This window comes from Littorina saxatilis, linkage group LG11 (genome assembly GCF_037325665.1).
Source record: "Littorina saxatilis isolate snail1 linkage group LG11, US_GU_Lsax_2.0, whole genome shotgun sequence".
NCBI lineage: Eukaryota > Metazoa > Mollusca > Gastropoda > Littorinimorpha > Littorinidae > Littorina > Littorina saxatilis.
This window is the reverse complement of record NC_090255.1, coordinates 19,522,286-19,544,271: the sequence shown is the minus strand read 5'-3', so window position 1 is coordinate 19,544,271 and position 21,986 is coordinate 19,522,286. Positions and strand designations below refer to the sequence as shown.

At 43.8% G+C, this 21,986-nt stretch overlaps 2 protein-coding genes across 2 annotated transcripts in view; one reads left to right on the top strand and one right to left on the bottom strand.

Moving 5' to 3' along the window:
- LOC138979968 (protein phosphatase 1 regulatory subunit 12A-like) overlaps window positions 1-10,147 on the bottom strand; it is a 65,281-nt gene extending 55,134 nt beyond the window's left edge. Inside the window, exon 1 of the mRNA XM_070352732.1 lies at window positions 9,755-10,147. The gene's annotated coding sequence lies outside the window, so the exon portion shown is untranslated. The remainder of the gene's footprint in view (window positions 1-9,754) is intronic.
- LOC138979499 (anaphase-promoting complex subunit 6-like) overlaps window positions 1-21,986 on the top strand; it is a 32,300-nt gene that overhangs the window by 6,465 nt on the left and 3,849 nt on the right. Inside the window, exon 4 of the mRNA XM_070352209.1 lies at window positions 2,522-2,576. Coding sequence (XP_070208310.1) covers window positions 2,522-2,576 — 55 coding nt within the window. The remainder of the gene's footprint in view (window positions 1-2,521; window positions 2,577-21,986) is intronic.

Genomic DNA, 21,986 nt, shown 5'->3' with positions numbered 1-21,986 from the left:
TACTACTATACTTCCATTGTAACTTCAAAAGCATGACAACTCCAACCGCACAAGAAGCTGTTTGTTGCCTTTCAGTCTTAAAGGCACAGTAAGCCTCCCGTAAACCATCACAAATACTGTCAGGCTTTTACACACAGTACAAACACCCTTTCATTTAAACACTCACCGCTTAAGAACATCCTAGGTGCCCTCCGTAAAGAGCGAGTAATTTTCAAAGAATCTATTTTTGCGTGGTTTATCTTACCCCTGAGCCATCGTGAACCCGTGTGATCCAGTTTCCCTTTTTCACAATGTAGTCGTCAGTTAGTAATTTGAATGCGACTCGATGTGAGCTTATCTGCAACAGCACGTTACTATGTACTTCTGACTTTGCACGAAACAAACGGCTGTGGTTCACAAGAACTCTAGCGATTGATTTTGACTGTTCAGAGGAACTGGTGATAGCATAAACCGTCGTCTGCTACGAGAACCACGACCTTGCGTGTCCCTGCTTCCGGGCTTTTCTTTTTTCAAACTTTCAAAACTTCGAATTGTACTGATCTTGTCTTGATGGAAAAAGAATTATTTTATGATTTAGGAATGTTTGTGTAACAAGCTGTCAATTTATTATTTAGATTTTAAAAGTTAGGTCTAGCGCCAAAACGCAACACGGTCCGATTGTCTCTGAGCAAACGGCGCAAAATTAATTCTTTAAAAATTGCTCGCTCTTTACGTAGGGCACCTAGGATGTTCCCGTTTGGTGAGCGTTCAAATGGAAGGGTGTTTGTACTGTGTGTAAAAGCCTGACAGTATCTGTGATGGTTTACGGGAGGCTTACTGTGCCTTTAAAGCTCCGAAAACGGCACAGGGAGTCAGACACACCAAGCTATCAATGAGATGAATGCAAGAAGTCAAACCACTTACGTCTTATCTCTGCAGGCGGCGTGAACTGTCTTCTATGGACTGGCTCTCACAGTGCAAGACTCACACGCTTGAAATAATATTAACACTTTTCACTTTTCCGCCCTTCAAAACCAAGCTTATCTTTTTGTAAAGAAATTAAGCTTATTTACGAAACATTGAGCGCAACGCACCGCACGGAAAGCAGACATGACAAACGTTGTGCCTATGCAACTAAACATTTAGGTTCGGTAGATTCCCACCGCCTTTTAGCGGTCAACACACCTGGGACACTGGAGGATACACGGGTATTAACAATTTCGTCATGGTGAAGATCTCATTTCGCACAGTTATCACATTAAGACGTCTGCGTCGGCTCGAGAGGGGGGGGGGGGGTGGTTTAACACACTAATAGAGATGAAGACGAAGAAGGTTTTTGTCAATAACCATATATTCATAGCGGTATTTCTGACACACATACCCCACCACCCCCCCCCCCCCCCCTCACGATCTCTCTCTCTCTCATCGTCACACACACACACACACACACACACACACACACACACACACACACACACACACACAAAACACACGCGTTGCTTTATCCTCACTGATATGAAATGTTGAAAAGATGATAAATAATTGTATCGGGTATGTAACCACTAAAACCAGAAATACTACAACACAATAATATTAAGCCAAGCCAATCTCCCTCCAGGTACACCAAAACGCCCACACAACAGAGGATTAATTTTAGATGAGCTGCACAATCAGTGATCCCCCAATTAACCTGTCAGCCCCCACAGGTGAGATCACACCTGCACATCCCTGGGAACATTCCAGTCACTGCAGACAAAAGAAGAGTCAGAGACCTGGGTCCGGCAGCAGGTACGATGGCGTGCTAGCATCAAAAGTGATAATCACAAACATCTCTGCGGGGATTGCATTTAACACCTGTATTTAACATTCATTCGTTCGGCTTCCTGACGAGTGGACGTTACAAACTGATATAACTATCAAGATAAGTTTTGTGTGAATATTTGTTTGTCTGTTCACTTAAAAGACCGTTGAGTCGAAATATCTGTGAATGTATTGTGTTGTCAATAACAAACGTTCCAACAATCTACCTTTCTTGTTTTTGATTTTTAACACTTATAACTACACATAGCACTTACAAATTATACCAATCCCTCTGTGGTATTTTTGGAACCATTTTGTCGCTAGAAAAGTGAGATCCAAATTTCAAAAATCACTGTGATAACTGTTCATTACATGTAACAGTGATAATCACAATACAGATATGATTACAACACATTGGCTCAATACATGCGGCATGCCAGTTAAGTGACAAAATCCTGAATAGTTTATACATGTATGACTGTATTACTGTATTTTCCGGAAACACACTCCTGGCAAGGCTGTGTCTTTCGAAGAGAGTGAGCAAGCTGTACGGCTAGTAGAACCATTGGAAAGCAGTGATACGCCAAAACCACCAATGATAAATGTATGTATCTGGCAGCACGGTAGCGTCAAAATATTTATGGAACGGGGGAGATATTGCTAATTCAGCAGTTTATTTTTAATTATAAGTGATAATTACAATTATCACAGTGATGTATTCATTTCTCACTTTTGTCGCTAGTGTGCCGTCATACCCACGAACCAGCAGCTGGAGAGTTCTCCACACGAGGCAGACGGTAAGTGTAAAGTGACCCCTTCCCTTGGAATCTCCGCTCCACACACCCCCATCTCCCATCAACCCCCCGCCGGCCGCCAAGTATGTATCAGTGGTTCTACTCACAACGTATGTCAGCGTTCTCATAACCCCCTACCACCACCACCACCACCCCCCCCCCCCCCCAAAAAAAAAAACCCCACTCCATCTCCTATCACTTGTTTCCCAGGATATCAGGAAAATCGACAAAGATCGTTTTGAAGTCTGCCAAAAGTTGGCTGTAAGTTGTCCCAATGACCACAAATTAAGATGCATCTATAACTAAAGCTATGCACGTAAACGCCTACAGGTGCTCGTGAAGTGGCTGTAGCATGCATGTAGAGCATACGGAAATGAGCGCGGCGAGAAGATGAAAGGTGAAGGGAGAGTTGAAGACGATAGGTGAAGGAAGACGGGGAAGTAACTGTTGTGGGCGTGGAGCGACCTTTTCCATCACCATGGTTTTAAAGGTACAATCCTTTCAGTGGAAAAATAAAAGCTGCTACTAGTACTATTTCGGATCTGCCCAGATTTGTATGTGGGATAGGGCAATTCCTCCACTTGGACACCTACCAACAATCAACAACCTCGGTGAATCTGTGGCTGTGCAGAATGATATAAAGTTGTTGACGAATCCATGTCTGAAAGGTACAGTCCTTTCAGTGGCAACAATTCTGCTCACTATCTCACATCTGCACAGGCTAATATGTGGGTTCAGGCCATCCCTCCACTTCGAAACATGCCAACAATCAACAACCTGGGTGCTTTCATTGTAAAGTATGAACTTTTTATCACGTAATTTTCATAAAAGCATGCACACTCCTTCCTCCTAACGGCTCACCATCTCAGACCAGGCCCGGATTTTTACATGGGATAAGACCATCCCTCCACATACCAAAAACCAACATCCTAAACGCTTGCTGTGGTGAGTTGGAATGTTTTTATGAAATTAATTTTGCAAAAGCCAGTTGATTCATTAACATTTCCCACTGTGCACATACAACACCCAGGCTGTTCATACTTGGTATGTGACCAAGTGGAGGGATGATCTAATGCCATGTAAAATTCTGGCCAGATATGAGATAGTGAACCGAGCAGTTTACACAAGACGAACTGCATGTGCCTTTAGCGAACAATAGGGGCAATCCGTGAAAGTATTTCAATTCATAAACAAATTCTCACACTGATCAGGGTGCAGTCAAGATGCTGAGTTCTGGTATCTGTCCAAGTGTTTTCATTACATGAACGCATAGAAATAGTTTGGTGGAGCCCATATATCGCTTACAAGAGTAGAGGGGTGCCTTTAACACAACAGAGAAGGGCGGTGGGCGAAGCGAGGTGGGCTAGAATGCAAATCAGCCGGTACTGACACTTCACTATGAACAGCTGTCGCTAAACCTGGCATGTGAACCGTTTCTCTTTCTACCTGGACTATGGCAGCGGACTTGTCTACCTGGACTGGAACAGCATAGAGAGAGAGGGGGGGGGAGAGAGAGGGGGGGAGAGAGAGGGGGGGGAGACACACACACACAGCGACAAACACACACACAGCGACAGACAGACAGACATACAGAGAGAGAGAGAGAGAGAAAGAGAGAGAGTGAGAGAGAGAGTGAGAGAGAGAGAGAGAGAGAGAGAGAGAGAGAGAGAGAGAGAGAGAGAGAGAAACTTGACAACAACATCGATTTTGATTAAAATAAAAGAGCGGCAGGTTTTTATACCGTACCCATGAATGGATAGATACGTAAAACCGAGAAACTACAGGAACGAAGGACCTTTGCGCCTAAACGATGGGTTGGGTTGGTGGGGTGGGGGTGGAACCACAAGGCTTGTTAAGGGAGGGTGAAGGGAGGGGTCACGGTTTGAAAAGTGTACGTTAACCAAAGCTCAGATGCCACTTCTTTTTTAACTACACGGGCTACGTCAGTACCTGGCTAGGGTTTGGCTGCCTGTCGTGATCCCACATTAATTAGGAACAGCGCCGCCATAATCCTGCCCTTGTCACAGTGACAGGGCTGCATGTCACCAGCATCAAAGAATATATATATCTTTTCTAGCACTGTGTAGATTTAAGCAGAAGTAATTTCTAGTTCAGCGACCCTCCCCATTACCATCATGAAAAGTAAGCTATGAGCCCAAATCATGAATCATTGAATGTTACAGTGAAAGCAACAACAACAAATTTGTTTTATTTTTTCTCTCAAAAAAAACACCTCACTTTGCCTCTCTTTTCAAACATGCATGCACCAGAAAATACAGCACGCAGCAATTCTGCACTGCATAAAGTGTAATCTGCAATTCACTGAAATGGGAGACCCACCCATTCCTACTCATAACGTACAACCAGACATCGACAACGGTTGATGTTTGCTCCTCTCAAACATGGCGTGCACAAAGTAAGATTCCTTTGATGTCCTAATCAGCGTCCGCATGATACACACCCGTTTTGCTTGAAACACTACCCATAGAAAATGAATATCCACGGAAAAGATCCTGTTAATCCAGTGGCAGTGGGCGTGGAAAAGACAATCATAAACGTAAAAGCAACTGAGTTAAATATTAATATATATGTGTTCTGCGCGAACTTAGAATCCGGTTTCATTCTAGAATGGACCGGGTCCAGGTTGGAATTCTAACCCTGCGCAAGTACAGGTGTGCCATTCTAGAATGAAACCCTTGTTGCTGGTCCATTCTAGAATCGGCCGTGCGCAAGGTTGGAATTTAGGTCCAAGTTGGAATAGTCATTTCAGTTAGACTATCACACAGCCAAAGCCACAAATGTGGATTTTCTGTTGGGTTTTTGTTTTTTGTGTGTTTGGTTGGGGTTTTTTTCTCGGGTTTATTTACACTTTACTCAAAGACATCGTGAATTGGGATTGTGATGTTCTGAAAGTGATTACGATTTTGAGAGACACTCAGCACTGATCGCTACGAACGGAAATTTCCGGACTGACAGTGTTTTGCCGATCTCGCTTGTAACTTTTAATCTTATTCATATACATGAAGTTGGTCTTCTGAATTGTGAAGATAAAGTCTTTAGCTTTGTATCGATATATAATATGACTATATAGTTTGAGCGATGGAAAGGCTTTTTTTTTTTTTTTTAACTAGCTTTAACGTTCTATCAGGCATGCGCCTCTTAAGAACGGTGCTGCTTTGACCACAAGACTCGCAGCCATAGCAAACCCCTCGTTATGAGCGCCGACCACAACGAAAGCAATTGGCTGCGGTGGGCCCCACGAAAATCGGCAAAGGCGAGGCTAGTTTCTGTAGAAAATCGTCTCTGTTTTCTCCAAAATGACATATCATCCCATAACTGGCGTTTGTATTTCGACATAAGGTCTTGTGGCATCTAATCATCGATTTCATTCTTTCATTTGTGAACGCTGAGCTTCGAGTATTTATGCTTTTCAGGGAAAATTTTTGAAAATTCTGACGTCGACTTTCCACAGTTATTACGGAAAATCAAGCTTGTCAATCAAGATGCTGTGAATTGGAATGTCATTACTAATCATTAGTTGACCTCTGGCTCAAGTGGTGTCATCTTGCTACACGGTTGAATTGCAATTCGTCAATCTCTGCCGTCACTGGGCACTGAGAACGTCAGGAGCCTGTATTTTTTTCAAGGGCAATTAGAGGTTATTTGAAAGTATGACATGGTATAATGTTGTGATTTTGGAGAGAAAAATTAATTGACTGTCATTGCAATGAGGCTTGGTCAGAAATAAAGGGTATTCACTGATTTTAAGCTACAATTCAGTTGCTTGGAAATGACAGACCTCCAATCCATTTGTAAATCAAGTGAACTCTCTTGAATGATTGGTACTTCCTCTACAAATAAATGTGCACCAGGATATAATTCTTGGAACTTTGTTCTTTTGTGTAGTAGTAATGCAGGGTTGTAGGAGTTTGAAACGTGGGCATATCACAGTTTGGAAGGTAGGGATTCTGATAGATTAAATAAAAACTGTCAAACTTTTAGGCATGGAATTCCCCTTTGAGAGTATTTGTTGTGGTAGTACTACTACTATGAATTGCTTTCAATGTTTTCCCATAATATTATAAAACTCCAGACAAAAGTTGTTGTTGATTTCTGTTTTTGTTAATGTCAACTTTTTTTTAAACCTGTGACAACAGCTCTATGACTCACTCTGTCCTTCTGTTGGTCTGTCTGTCGGTTAGTCGGTCTGACCGTCTGTCTGTCTGTCTGTCTGTCAAAAAAATTGTCAAAAAACCGGACATTTCCGAGAGGGAGACAGCGCTGACATTGCAAGCGGCCGCAACCGGCTCTCATCACAAAAACAACTGCCCTGCAAACATTACCGCCCTGGTAGTCCCCCTTGCTATGGTCTGCCTTTGTTTATTGGGTACTCAGGAGTGTCAACTTTCTTGACATGACATGACATCGCAAGATCGCCAAAGGATTTTTTTCAGGGGTAGACAAATCAGCCCCATTTTATCAAAGGGAAGGTGCAGGTGGAGATAATTCAAGGGAAGACAACTCTGTCTTACCTACAAACATTACGGCCCCCTTTATTCACTCTCGCGATGCTTCACGCATGGTTTCATTCTAGAATGGCACCCCTGTACTTGCGCAGGGTTAGAATTCCAACCTGGACCCGGTCCATTCTAGAATGAAACCGGATTCTAAGTTCGCGCAGAACATATATATACAGTGGAACACCTCTTTTAAAACATCCAGAAATCTTAACTTGGGGGGTCTTAAAAGGGGGGTTCCACTGTAATAATTCAATGACATTACACAGACACCAGGTTTTGAACTGTAGGCAGAACAGCACAGGGTGAAGCATTGCACATCCACACACCTTTACAAAGCATTATGAGTCATATGACTCTTATCTTTACAGCAGTTTTTCTTTTGAGTGCCAAGTATGATTGATGACATCATTTACATTTTATATACAGGATGAATACAAGCATTATGATGATTATCATTATCAACCTTGTGTGAATTCCATGAACGTATAATTTGTGTGTAAATTGTAATACATATGTACAGTATTACATTTCTATGATGTTAGTTTCTAAATTAGTAATCATACTGAAATAAATGTGTATTCACTGTCAGAAATATGTGTGTATACATGTGTATGTGTGAGGGTGTGTGGGTGTGATGAAGAGAGAGAGAGACAGACACATGTATACGTGTATGTGTTAAAGTATTTTACAAATAACATCTACTTTCTTAGTTTCTTGTTGCTGATTTGCGTTTTAATTCCTAATTTCTACAAATTTATGAAAGAATAAAGTTCAATAATAATTGTAAAGTCGTGTTATGTCTGCAGTGTTGTTGCCAGCCTAAGAAGACAATAAATAGGTCATTTGGACCTCCCTAAAAAAAAACAATAGGTCCAAATGTCCTGGCTTTGTTTAAAAAAACAATAGGTCCAAATTGTACCGCCATACCTTTAATACATGCAATTGCAATGCAAAATAAGTTGCAGTCCGGAGTTAAATCTATCTTTTTACGCAAAAATGACAATAAAGCCATTGATGAACTTTCTGCTGTTTGCACCGTTTTCGGTAAATAGGTACACCGGCTGGATCGGGTATTTCTGTATACGCAGCCTCGAGCGTCAGAGACCGAAGACCGAGGCCTGGCAACAACACTGTGTCTGGTTACGTTATATATATCATGTCATGCAAAGGTAACATTTGCTGAAATAATTAATTGACAGATAATTATGAATGAAGACATACAACTGCAGTACAACCAAACTTGACTGGAAATTTCATTTCAACTTTCAAGTTGAATTTCAAGAAAATATTCCTTCCTCTGTCTCAGTGACTGAGGTGTTAGTAAGCTCTAGCTTTCCCAGGCGGATTCAACAGTCTGGGAGTCAGTGACACATGTACACAGACACGCATAGTGCATGAATGAATCACCCTAACCTTTTAGCGTGAGCACAAAGCTTCACTGTGGAAAGAGCAGCCCCTGCGTCTGTAAGCGTTAGGTAAACCCCACAAAATGTCAATAGGCTTCCTGCAATTTCAGTGCACATGCATGTATACGCAGTGTTGTATTAAACTTCATGAGTATGGCATTCATTGTTTATCTCCTGCGTTAGAGAGGTGCAAACAAACCATAATTAAAAAGAACCATTGCATAATGTATACAGCTCACAAGAGTAGTTTATCATTCACTGTTTACTGTCAGAGTTTTCTTTATTATTTCTTTGCGTACATGTGTATGCTAGTGCTACTGGTGTGTAGCTTTACCTCTGACAGTATGATTACCAATACATATTATCAGGGAATCAACTTTAACAAAGCTATGCAGTTTTTCCTCACCAAAAGTACACATGAGCCCTAAAATGCTAAATCTACCACCTGTCTGTTTTACACTGACTGTGCTAAATGTTGAACAAACAGGTGTTAAACTGGTATTACTCTGGCAAACCTGACTGCTGTCCAGTGTTCTACAATTAATTTCTTGATGCCAAGTAACCATTACACCGACATACTGGAAAAACGAAACATTCAATGATTCATCCACCCGAAAGTTGCATCACTATCAATATCTTATCAAGCAGAAACTGCTGGGCATTAAAGCAGAAGCACTTTCCTCGACCTGTAAACTAACAGCAGCAGAATGAGCCTGTACGCGTCAGCTAACATCAAATAAAACTCGAAGCCAACGTCAAACTGAGTATAACTATAAGCAGCAAGGTCAAACCACAAAAAGAACACTCCTCCAAAATAACTGTACCGATTACTCAGTTTAATATATTATTAGGACCCATTCCGGGTGGGTAAAGGCGAACTTTTCACGGTACGCTGTTCGCGCTGGCTGAAGCAGACGACAGTTTGCCTCCATCTTGATTTTGATGACCAAACGAGTCAACATTCCTGGCGTATCTGGACGATGAGAATGCACAAACCCTTGCATTTACATCGACAAACCCGCTACAATTCCTCTCAATACTTTTAATCGGCGAATTTTCTACACCATTGATACCCATGAGTACTTCATGGACTTAAAAATTCGTCATGTATTCATTCCACTTCCAGACAGAATCAGAGCATCGGGCATCTTTTGTTTACGTAGTGATTCACCAATGATCGGGTATTTTTTCGACGCAGTTCAACATGCCCGCACAAAAATACACAGAAAGATCAAAGAAAAAGTGTTGTACCTACCACTGTTATTGGTGAACGGAGATCAAGGTGCCTGGAATGAATAATCGCATTATCATGGCCTAATCACCACACACAACTCTGGTCGCTCGCTGATCGAGCCACGATTGACAACCGGAAGTTTCCAGGTGGTGCTATATCAAGAGTACCTTCCCTTGAACTGTTGTTCGCATGGTCTGATTTGCAGAGCGCTACGCAGTGCTCGTTTCTCCAACTTCAAATTTAAACTTGACATGCGGTTGGAAAATAGTTCTCTTGGAATTAAAAAAAAAAAAATAGCCCAACGAACATGAAACTTTGTATTCGCTTGCTTTGTTTAAAAAAAAGAAGAAATTAATCTTCTTTTTTTTCTTCTTTTTTTAAACAACGACTCTGAATATAAAAATTAAAAATACATAGGCCCTATAAAAAATAAAACACTAAAATGACAAAATAAATTTGTTAGTTCTAATTGCTCAGTTGCGCAGTGCAAGAATTTTCTACCAAGAGGCCTCGTAAATACATTAGCCTAATATTCTGTAACAAAATGATTTCTATCCTGTTTCCCGAACAGCATTTCAAAAGTCTTTTCCATCCTGGACATCAGCAGCAGTATTACATCTTACTCCTGTTTGTGTTTTTGTTTGTTTGTTTGTTTGTTCGTTTGTTCGTTCTTTCCTTCATGCCGTTCGGCGTTCGTTTGTTCGTTAACGGCTCGTCATATTTGTTACGATTGAGTTTCCTGAGTGTCACACGGTGTGCCGTCACGGGTATGTGTGCGTGTGTGTGTGCCGTGTGTGTGTGTGTGTGTGCGTGTGTGTGTCAGTGTCAGTGTGTGTGTGCGTGTGTCAGTGTGTCTGTGTGTGTGTGTGTGTGTGTGTGTGTGTGTGTGTGTGTGTGTGTGTGTGCGTGTCGTCACGGGTCAGTGTGTCAGTGTGTCAGTGTGTGTGCAAGTGTGTGTGTGTGTGAATGTGTGTGTGTCAGTGTGTGTGTGTGTGTGTGTGTGTGTGTGTGTGTGCCAGTGTGTGTGTGTGTGTGTGTGTGTGTGTGTGTGTGTGTCCGTCTAAATAGTGTTTGTGTTTGCGAGTAACTTGAACTCATTTAGAGTGCAATATCCTGAAACTCACAAGCACACACGGCACACACACACACACACACACACACACACACACACACACACACACGCACACAGTCACACACACACACTCCCCACACACCCACACACACACACACACACCACACACACACACAGTGACATACAAACACACACTGTCAAACACACACACACACACACACACACCGCACACAAACACCGTGGGCACACACACACACACGTACACTGCGAAGCCCATTTACTCTCCTTCAACCAGTTACCTATATTGACGCCTTAAAAATTGAAACTCAGTATCACTCAACTCAACTCAACTCAACTCAACTCAAATTTATTAATCCATATGGAAATTATGTTGTAACAATACTCATTTCCAATCAAAAGAATAAGAATGCATACTAAACACAGTCTCACTAACGCAAACAGTCATCCGTCAAGTCAAGTCTGCCAACTCACAACTCACTCACACAACAACAGCAACAGCAATACAAATTAACAAAAACCATAATTCCAATAACAGAAAGACGTCCAAGAGTCCACCTCCACATCCACGCACACACAAGGTTTACAAAGCACCACATGTCGACTAGAACACCGCACATTTGGGCTACGGTAATACAGTTACTAAAGATACATACATTACAGCCCAGCTAGCAAGCTTTCGTCGGCCGACTGACGATTTCAGTCGGGTGACGTCGTCAAATGTCGTGTGTCGACGTCCGTTGTCGCGCCGATATCGTTTTGACTGTGTGTAAAACTCGGCAAATGTATGTAATAAACCCCGACATCGGCCCGACGCAATGTTGCTGTCGATAAAAATATGCAGAGTTACGGGAGATAACAACTTGAATTTATTATCATTATTTTAACATTTGTTACGTCCCCTGTTCAAGCGTCGGGAACGGCGTGACATGACTCTGCAAATGCGAAACTAAATTATTCATATTTGTTGACTTTTTCACATAGGAGTAGGATAATTAATTGTAAGTTTTGTTTGTATATTTGCAATCAAATACAGCATGAGCTCAAACCATGAGTTTTACATTTTAAAAATACGCCATCATATACTTGAAATACTCTAATAGCTTTCCTTACGGTACAAACAAGATTGAGTGTGAACATGGCCGGCTAGCTGCTACTTTCCCGCGTGAGCGAAGTTTATTTGTTTTCTTAGTTCAAGTTATATCGAAAGAAGAGACATTCGCAAGTTGGACAGCACATTGATGATACCCAGCTAGCAAGCTTTCGTCGGCCGACTGACGATTTCAGTCGGGTGACGTCGTCAAATGTCGTGTGTCGACGTCCGTTGTCGCGCCGATATCGTTTTGACTGTGTGTAAAACTCGGCAAATGTATGTAATAAACCCCGACATCGGCCCGACGCAATGTTGCTGTCGATAAAAATATGCAGAGTTACGGGAGATAACAACTTGAATTTATTATCATTATTTTAACATTTGTTACGTCCCCTGTTCAAGCGTCGGGAACGGCGTGACATGACTCTGCAAATGCGAAACTAAATTATTCATATTTGTTGACTTTTTCACATAGGAGTAGGATAATTAATTGTAAGTTTTGTTTGTATATTTGCAATCAAATACAGCATGAGCTCAAACCATGAGTTTTACATTTTAAAAATACGCCATCATATACTTGAAATACTCTAATAGCTTTCCTTACGGTACAAACAAGATTGAGTGTGAACATGGCCGGCTAGCTGCTACTTTCCCGCGTGAGCGAAGTTTATTTGTTTTCTTAGTTCAAGTTATATCGAAAGAAGAGACATTCGCAAGTTGGACAGCACATTGATGATATGTTATCCGAGACGAATGTCGCCTCGGGATCTCAATCTGAGTGCTGGTCCCAGTGCCACGTGGTGGCGGTGATAGTTGACAAGTTAAAATTGTGTAGCCAAGGACGGATGGAAACCTACAGGTGTGTTCAAGCTGTTAACGTCAACTCGAGGACAACCGACGGATCCAGCGAGTAAGTGATTTTGGTTTTTTTTGCTTTAATGTTAGTTTTGCTGTTATACAGTGGGGGGGGGGGGGGGGGGGGGGAGTACATACTGCTGTATCTGTATATGTAGATGTAGGTGTTTTGTCCTGTTACAGTGGGGGGGGGGTGGGGGGGTGGGTGGAGTACATACTCATGATACTGCTGAATCTGTAGCTGTAAGTGTGGTTTGCACTGTTACACTTGGGGGGTGGGGTGTATGTATACTGATGTATCTGTAGCTGTAGGTGTGTGTATTGCATTGTAACACTTGGGGGGGGGGGGGGTACATACTGATCTATCTGTAGCTGGTGGTGTGTTTTGCACTGTTACACACTTGGGGGGGGGGGTGTACATACTAACTGCTGAATCTGTAGCTGTATGTGTGTTCTGCACAGTGACACTGGGGGGGGGGGGGGGGGGGGGGAGGGGGTTGTACATACTGCTGAATCTGTAGCTGTAGGTGTGTTTTGTACTGTTACACTTGAGGGGGGGGGGGTGTGCATACTGATGTATATGCTTGGCGCTGGTGGACAATATTCACTTTTTTGGCCAAAAACACACTTTTTTTTGCCAAAAACGTACATTATTGGCCAAAAAGTGTGTTTTTGGCCAAAAACATGTTTTGGCCAAAACTTTTAAGTGCAAAGTTTTGGCCAAAAAAATATTTGGCCAAATCTAAAACATTTGGCCAAAAAAGTGTTTTGGCCAAATGTTTTAGATTTGGCCAAATATTTTTTTGGCCAAAACTTTTGCATTGAAAGTTTTGGCCAAAAAAATAGTTTTGGCCAAAACTTCATTTTTTGACCAAATCTTTGAGTACCCCTTGGCGCTGATGGACAATATTCATTTTTTTGGCCAAAAACGCCAGTTTTGGCCCAAAAAGAAAAGTTTTGGCCAAAAAAGTATAGTTTTGGCCAAAAACGCCAGTTTTGGCCAAAAACGCCAGTTTTGGCCAAAAACGCCAGTTTTGGCCAAAAAATTATAGTTTTGGCCAAAAAAGTGAAAATTGTCCACCAGCGCCAAGCTGCTTGGCGCTGGTGGACAATATTCACTTTTTTGGCCCAAAACACACTTTTTTGGCCAAAACTGGCGGTTTTGGCCAAAAAAGCAAAGTTTTGGCCAAAAAAGTATAGTTTTGGCCAAAAACGCCAGTTTTGACCAAAACCGCCAGTTTTGGCCAAAACCACCAGTTTTGGCCCAAACCACCAGTTTGGGCCAAAAAGTGTGTTTTTGGCCAAAATAGTGAATATTGTCCACCAGCGCTAAGCTGCTTGGCGCTGGTGGACAATATTCACTTTTTTGGCCAAAAACACACTTTTTTGGCCAAAACTGGCGGTATTGGCCAAAAAAGCAAAGTTTTGGCCAAAAAGCAAAGTTTTGGCCAAAAAAGCAAAGTTTTGGCCAAAAAAGTATAGTTTTGGCCCAAAACGCTAGTTTTGGCCAAAAACGCCAGTTTTGGCCAAAACCGCCAGTTTTGGCCAAAAAGTGCGTTTTTGGCCAAAAAAGTGAATATTGTTCACCAGCGCCAAGCTGCTTGGCGCTGGTGGACAATATTCACTTATTTTGCCAAAAACACACTTTTTTGGCCAAAACTGGCGGTATTGGCCAAAAAAGCAAAGTTTTGGCCAAAAAGCAAAGTTTTGGCCAAAAAAGCAAAGCTTTGGCCAAAAAGAGATTTGGCCCAAAAAGTGAATATTGTCCACCAGCGCCAGCAAATACAAAAGATTTGGCCAAAAAAAGATTTGGCCAAACAAAAAAGATTTGGCCAAAAAAGTGAAGATTTGGCCAAATCTATTTTGTTTGGCCAAATCTTTTTTTGGCCAAATCTTTTTGTGGCAGAAGTTTGGCCAAATCTCCCGTTTTAGCTGACATAAACAGTTTTGGCCAAAACTTTTACATAGAAAGTTTTGGCCAAAAAAAAGTTATAGCCAAATCTATTTTATTTGGTCAAATGTGTGGGTTTTTTGGCCAAATCTTTGTCTTTTTTGGCCAAAACTGGCGGTTTTGGCCAAAAAAGTGAATATTGTCCACCAGCGCCAAGCATAGATGTAACTGTAGCTGTAGCTGTAGGTGTGTTATGTACTGTTACAGTAGGGGGGGGGGGGTTGAACATACTGCTGTTTTTGTAGCTGTAGGTGTGTTTTGCACACAGGGGAGGGGGGGGGGGGGTTGGGGTTGTGTATACTGCTGTATCTGTAGCTCTAGGTGTGTTTTGCACTCTGCACGAGGGAAGGGGGTGGAGTGTTATATGTTTTGTACTGTTACAGTGGTGGCAGCGGGGGGAGGGGGGTGTACATAATTCTGAATCTGTAGCTGTAAATGAGTTTTGTACTGTTACAGTGGGGGCGGGGGGGGGGGTTGGGGGTTGTACATATTAATGCTGTAGCTGTAGGTGTGTTTTGCACTGTTACACTGGGGGGGGGGGGGGGGTTGTACACACTGCTGTATCTGTAGCAGTAGGTGCGATTTGTGCCGTTACAGTTGGGGGGGGGGGGGTACATACTGCTGTAGCTGTAGGTGTTTTTTGCACTGTTACACTTGGGTTGGGGGAGGGGGGGGTTGTACATGCTGCTGAATCTGTAGCTGTAAGTGTGTTTTGCACTGTTACATTGGGGGGGGGGGGGGTATACATACTGTTGTATCTGTAGCTGTAGGTGTGTTTTGTACTGTTACTAAGGGGGAGGGGGTGTACATACGGCTGTAGCTGTAAGTAATTTTTGCACTATTACACTTGGGGGGGTTGTACATACTGCTGAATCTGTTGCTGTAGGTGTGTTTTATACTGTAATACTGAGGGGGGGGGGGGTTGTACATACGGCTGTATCTGTAGCTGTAGGTGTGTTTTGTACTGTTACAGTGAGGGCGGGGGGGTGGGGGTCTACATACTGCTGTATCTGTAGCTGGTGTTGTGTTTTGCACTGTTACACTGGGGGGGGGGGGGGGGGGGTTGTACATACTGCTGTATCTGTATCTGTAGGTTTGTTTTCCACTGTAACACTGGGGGGAGGGGGGTTGTACTGCTGTAGCTGTAGCTTTAAGTGAATTTTGCACTGTTACACTTGGGGGGCGGAGGGGGGGGGGGGGTACATACTGCTGTAGCTGCACCCAGCCAGCAAGACATTAGCGGCCGATAATCGGCCGAACACCCTTCAAAAAGTCGGGCCGGTGATGTCAAAAGATACGACGCGGGTGTTGGCCCGACTAACTTTTGCAAACAGGCAAAGAGGCGGCCGCCTGTCGGCCGAACACCTGTACTATAGCGGCACGCATCCGGTCCGATGTTAATCGGCCCGATGGCTTGTTGGACCTGCGGGTCGACATCGTCCCGATGTCTTCCCGCTGAAATCGATATCTTCCCGATGTCGGCATAAGGTGTCGGGCCGCAGGTCCAACAAGTCATCGGGCCGATTAACATCGGACCGGATGCGTGCCGCCATAGTACAGGTGTTCGGCCGCCTGTCGGCCGCCTCGTTGCCTCTTTGCAAAAGTTAGTCGGGCCAACACCCGCGTCGTATGTTTTGACGTCACCGGCCCGACTTTTTGAAGGGTGTTCGGCCGATTATCGGCCGCTAATGTCTTGCTGGCTGGGATGTTATCCGAGACGAATGTCGCCTCGGGATCTCAATCTGAGTGCTGGTCCCAGTGCCACGTGGTGGCGGTGATAGTTGACAAGTTAAAATTGTGTAGCCAAGGACGGATGGAAACCTACAGGTGTGTTCAAGCTGTTAACGTCAACTCGAGGACAACCGACGGATCCAGCGAGTAAGTGATTTTGGTTTTTTTTGCTTTAATGTTAGTTTTGCTGTTATACAGTGGGGTGGGGGGGGGGGGGGAGTACATACTGCTGTATCTGTATATGTAGATGTAGGTGTTTTGTCCTGTTACAGTGGGGGGGGGGGGGTGGGGGGGTGGGTGGAGTACATACTCATGATACTGCTGAATCTGTAGCTGTAAGTGTGGTTTGCACTGTTACACTTGGGGGGTGGGGTGTATGTATACTGATGTATCTGTAGCTGTAGGTGTGTGTATTGCATTGTAACACTTGGGGGGGGGGGGGGTACATACTGATCTATCTGTAGCTGGTGGTGTGTTTTGCACTGTTACACACTTGGGGGGGGGGTGTACATACTAACTGCTGAATCTGTAGCTGTATGTGTGTTCTGCACAGTGACACTGGGGGGGGGGGGGGGGGAGGGGGTTGTACATACTGCTGAATCTGTAGCTGTAGGTGTGTTTTGTACTGTTACACTTGAGGGGGGGGGGGGGTGTGCATACTGATGTATATGCTTGGCGCTGGTGGACAATATTCACTTTTTTGGCCAAAAACACACTTTTTTTTGCCAAAAACGTACATTATTGGCCAAAAAGTGTGTTTTTGGCCAAAAACATGTTTTGGCCAAAACTTTTAAGTGCAAAGTTTTGGCCAAAAAAATATTTGGCCAAATCTAAAACATTTGGCCAAAAAAAGTGTTTTGGCCAAATGTTTTAGACTTGGCCAGATATTTTTTTGGCCAAAACTTTTGCATTGAAAGTTTTGGCCAAAAAAATAGTTTTGGCCAAAACTTCATTTTTTGACCAAATCTTTGAGTACCCCTTGGCGCTGATGGACAATATTCATTTTTTTGGCCAAAAACGCCAGTTTTGGCCCAAAAAGAAAAGTTTTGGCCAAAAAAGTATAGTTTTGGCCAAAAACGCCAGTTTTGGCCAAAAACGCCAGTTTTGGCCAAAAACGCCAGTTTTGGCCAAAAAATTATAGTTTTGGCCAAAAAAGTGAAAATTGTCCACCAGCGCCAAGCTGCTTGGCGCTGGTGGACAATATTCACTTTTTTTGCCCAAAACACACTTTTTTGGCCAAAACTGGCGGTTTTGGCCAAAAAAGCAAAGTTTTGGCCAAAAAAGTATAGTTTTGGCCAAAAACGCCAGTTTTGACCAAAACCGCCAGTTTTGGCCAAAACCACCAGTTTTGGCCAAAACCACCAGTTTGGGCCAAAAAGTGTGTTTTTGGCCAAAATAGTGAATATTGTCCACCAGCGCCAAGCTGCTTGGCGCTGGTGGACAATATTCACTTTTTTGGCCAAAAACACACTTTTTTGGCCAAAACTGGCGGTATTGGCCAAAAAAGCAAAGTTTTGGCCAAAAAGCAAAGTTTTGGCCAAAAAAGCAAAGTTTTGGCCAAAAAAGTATAGTTTTGGCCCAAAACGCCAGTTTTGGCCAAAAACGCCAGTTTTGGCCAAAACCGCCAGTTTTGGCCAAAAAGTGCGTTTTTGGCCAAAAAAGTGAATATTGTTCACCAGCGCCAAGCTGCTTGGCGCTGGTGGACAATATTCACTTATTTTGCCAAAAACACACTTTTTTGGCCAAAACTGGCGGTATTGGCCAAAAAAGCAAAGTTTTGGCCAAAAAGCAAAGTTTTGGCCAAAAAAGCAAAGCTTTGGCCAAAAAGAGATTTGGCCCAAAAAGTGAATATTGTCCACCAGCGCCAGCAAATACAAAAGATTTGGCCAAAAAAAGATTTGGCCAAACAAAAAAGATTTGGCCAAAAAAGTGAAGATTTGGCCAAATCTATTTTGTTTGGCCAAATCTTTTTTTGGCCAAATCTTTTTGTGGCAGAAGTTTGGCCAAATCTCCCGTTTTAGCTGACATAAACAGTTTTGGCCAAAACTTTTACATAGAAAGTTTTGGCCAAAAAAAAGTTATAGCCAAATCTATTTTATTTGGTCAAATGTGTGGGTTTTTTGGCCAAATCTTTGTCTTTTTTGGCCAAAACTGGCGGTTTTGGCCAAAAAAGTGAATATTGTCCACCAGCGCCAAGCATAGATGTAACTGTAGCTGTAGCTGTAGGTGTGTTATGTACTGTTACAGTAGGGGGGGGGGGGGTTGAACATACTGCTGTTTTTGTAGCTGTAGGTGTGTTTTGCACACAGGGGAGGGGGGGGGGGGTTGGGGTTGTGTATACTGCTGTATCTGTAGCTCTAGGTGTGTTTTGCACTCTGCACGAGGGAAGGGGGTGGAGTGTTATATGTTTTGTACTGTTACAGTGGTGGCAGCGGGGGGAGGGGGGTGTACATAATTCTGAATCTGTAGCTGTAAATGAGTTTTGTACTGTTACAGTGGGGGCGGGGGGGGGGGGGGTTGGGGGTTGTACATATTAATGCTGTAGCTGTAGGTGTGTTTTGCACTGTTACACTGGGGGGGGGGGGGGGGGTTGTACACACTGCTGTATCTGTAGCAGTAGGTGCGATTTGTGCCGTTACAGTTGGGGGGGGGGGGGGTACATACTGCTGTAGCTGTAGGTGTTTTTTGCACTGTTACACTTGGGTTGGGGGAGGGGGGGGTTGTACATGCTGCTGAATCTGTAGCTGTAAGTGTGTTTTGCACTGTTACATTGGGGGGGGGGGGGTATACATACTGTTGTATCTGTAGCTGTAGGTGTGTTTTGTACTGTTACTAAGGGGGAGGGGGTGTACATACGGCTGTAGCTGTAAGTAATTTTTGCACTATTACACTTGGGGGGGTTGTACATACTGGTGAATCTGTTGCTGTAGGTGTGTTTTATACTGTAATACTGAGGGGGGGGGGGGGTTGTACATACGGCTGTATCTGTAGCTGTAGGTGTGTTTTGTACTGTTACAGTGAGGGCGGGGGGGTGGGGGTCTACATACTGCTGTATCTGTAGCTGGTGTTGTGTTTTGCACTGTTACACTGGGGGGGGGGGGTTGTACATACTGCTGTATCTGTATCTGTAGCGGGTTTGTTTTCCACTGTAACGCTGGGGGGAGGGGGGTTGTACTGCTGTAGCTGTAGCTTTAAGTGAATTTTGCCTGTTACACTTGGGGGGCGGAGGGGGGGGGGGGGGTACATACTGATGTAGCTGCACCCAGCCAGCAAGACATTAGCGGCCGATAATCGGCCGAACACCCTTCAAAAAGTCGGGCCGGTGATGTCAAAAGATACGACGCGGGTGTTGGCCCGACTAATTTTTGCAAAGAGGCAAAGAGGCGGCCGACAGGCGGCCGAACACCTGTACTATAGCGGCACGCATCCGGTCCGATGTTAATCGGCCCGATGGCTTGTTGGACCTGCGGGTCGACATCGTCCCGATGTCTTCCCGCTGAAATCGATATCTTCCCGATGTCGGCATAAGGTGTCGGGCCGCAGGTCCAACAAGTCATCGGGCCGATTAACATCGGACCGGATGCGTGCCGCCATAGTACAGGTGTTCGGCCGCCTGTCGGCCGCCTCGTTGCCTCTTTGCAAAAGTTAGTCGGGCCAACACCCGCGTCGTATGTTTTGACGTCACCGGCCCGACTTTTTGAAGGGTGTTCGGCCGATTATCGGCCGCTAATGTCTTGCTGGCTGGGAGATAACCCAGCAACAGAGTACAGTAATAATTATGACAGAGAAACATGATAGAGGCCTCTAACATGTGATTGGTTGAAAGCATGGATAGCTCTGGGAACAAAAGAATTGCGGAAACGTGACGTTCTAGCAACCATAGCCCTCAGTCTACCACTCCTGTCAATGCGTCGAGAGTCAAATTCAGGTTTCAGTGGGTGTGTCTCGTCAGCCAAAATTGAGGTCAGTCGGTCAGTCAGTCGTCTCTGGCAAACTGATTCAATGGTCTCTTGCTTCCTGCCTACAACAGATCCAGCCTTCTTGACTAGCTTTTCTAGCCTGTCACTATCCTGTTTACTAAGATTACCCCCCCAGCACACACATGCATATGTCAACACGCTACCAACAGTGGACAGATAGAACATTTGCAGGATGTCATTACGAACAGAGAACGATCTAAGCTTCCTTAGACAGTACATGCGCGTGTGCGCTTTCTTCAAGATTTGGTCAGTGTTGGCATGCCAAGACAGCTTGTTGTCGATCACTACACCTAGGTAGCGATAGCTTTCAACCTGTTCGACTTCAACACCAGCTATCACGATAGGTTTGTGTGCTACCTTTTTTCTTCTAGTGTCAAAAATCATTTCTTTAGTTTTTCCTGTGTTCAAGTCCAGGTAATTCTCGTCGCACCAGTCCACAAAGCTGCTAACTTCTTGTCTGTAGTGTGTGTCATTGTCGTCAGTAATCTGTCCTGTAAGTCCAGTATCGTCAGCAAATTTGTCGATGAAGCACGACCCGTGAGAACTCCTGCAGTCAGCAGTATACAGGGAGAACAGAAAAGGTGACAATACTGTTCCCTGCGGAGCTCCTGTGTTGGTATTCAGTACACTAGATAGCGCGGTCTGCGGAGCACCGGTGTTTGTGTTCGGGCCATTAGATGGTACTGTACCAGCCCTAACAAACTGGGGTCGGTTGGTCAGATAGTCGGCAGTCGAAAAACTTTCGCGCGTGTTCGTTTGTCAGTGTGTTCTTTGTTTTATTGTATTTGCTGGACAACGCCACATAGCTAATAAATCGTCACAAAGGGACAAGTAGTGGGCTTCAAGCATGCAGTTACTTTGGTAAGAATATGACCAAGGTCCAAGATTTCTTTAAGAACCTGAACGCCATGTTGAATGGTGTCCTGGCCAGTCTCTAGCCCGGAACATACGTTCTTCACGGTCTGCACTGAGAACATCTGTCTGTCCTGAGGTAAAAATAATATGAGTGTGATCAGAATCGTACGGGTGGTAATATAATCTATGGTTGTATGCGATGCTCGGCTATTGTAGTTCAATCAAGCTGGGTTTGGAATGAAACACATCATAATTATGATTGGTCAGATAACCGATGTTCAATTCCGGAAGAACATCAGAAATCTGCGCATTGAATACCCGCTGGTAATGCGCATTGATACACGCTCAGCTAGTCTCTGTTAGCCATGAGGGTCATTTGTAAGTAGTAAAGACAGAAAATCCGCAAAATACCGAGAAACTCATGCAAAGAGATCACGACAATCCCAAATGCTTAACGTACATTTTTTCCCTACGTACCCGAGAGAGACTATCCGTTTCATAACTAAACCATATTTTTACACGTGTGTATGATATGTAAATGAGGTCGGGTCAAACTACAGCCTGGCAGGACATCAGAAGTAATTTGCTGCTGCTCATGACGACAAAGTCTTCATTCTTAAAAAACTTTTTGGATTCCTCTGTAAGAATTTTGAGAACCTACCCGTGACCTCATAGCTTCTATTTTGGCGTTTTTTTCG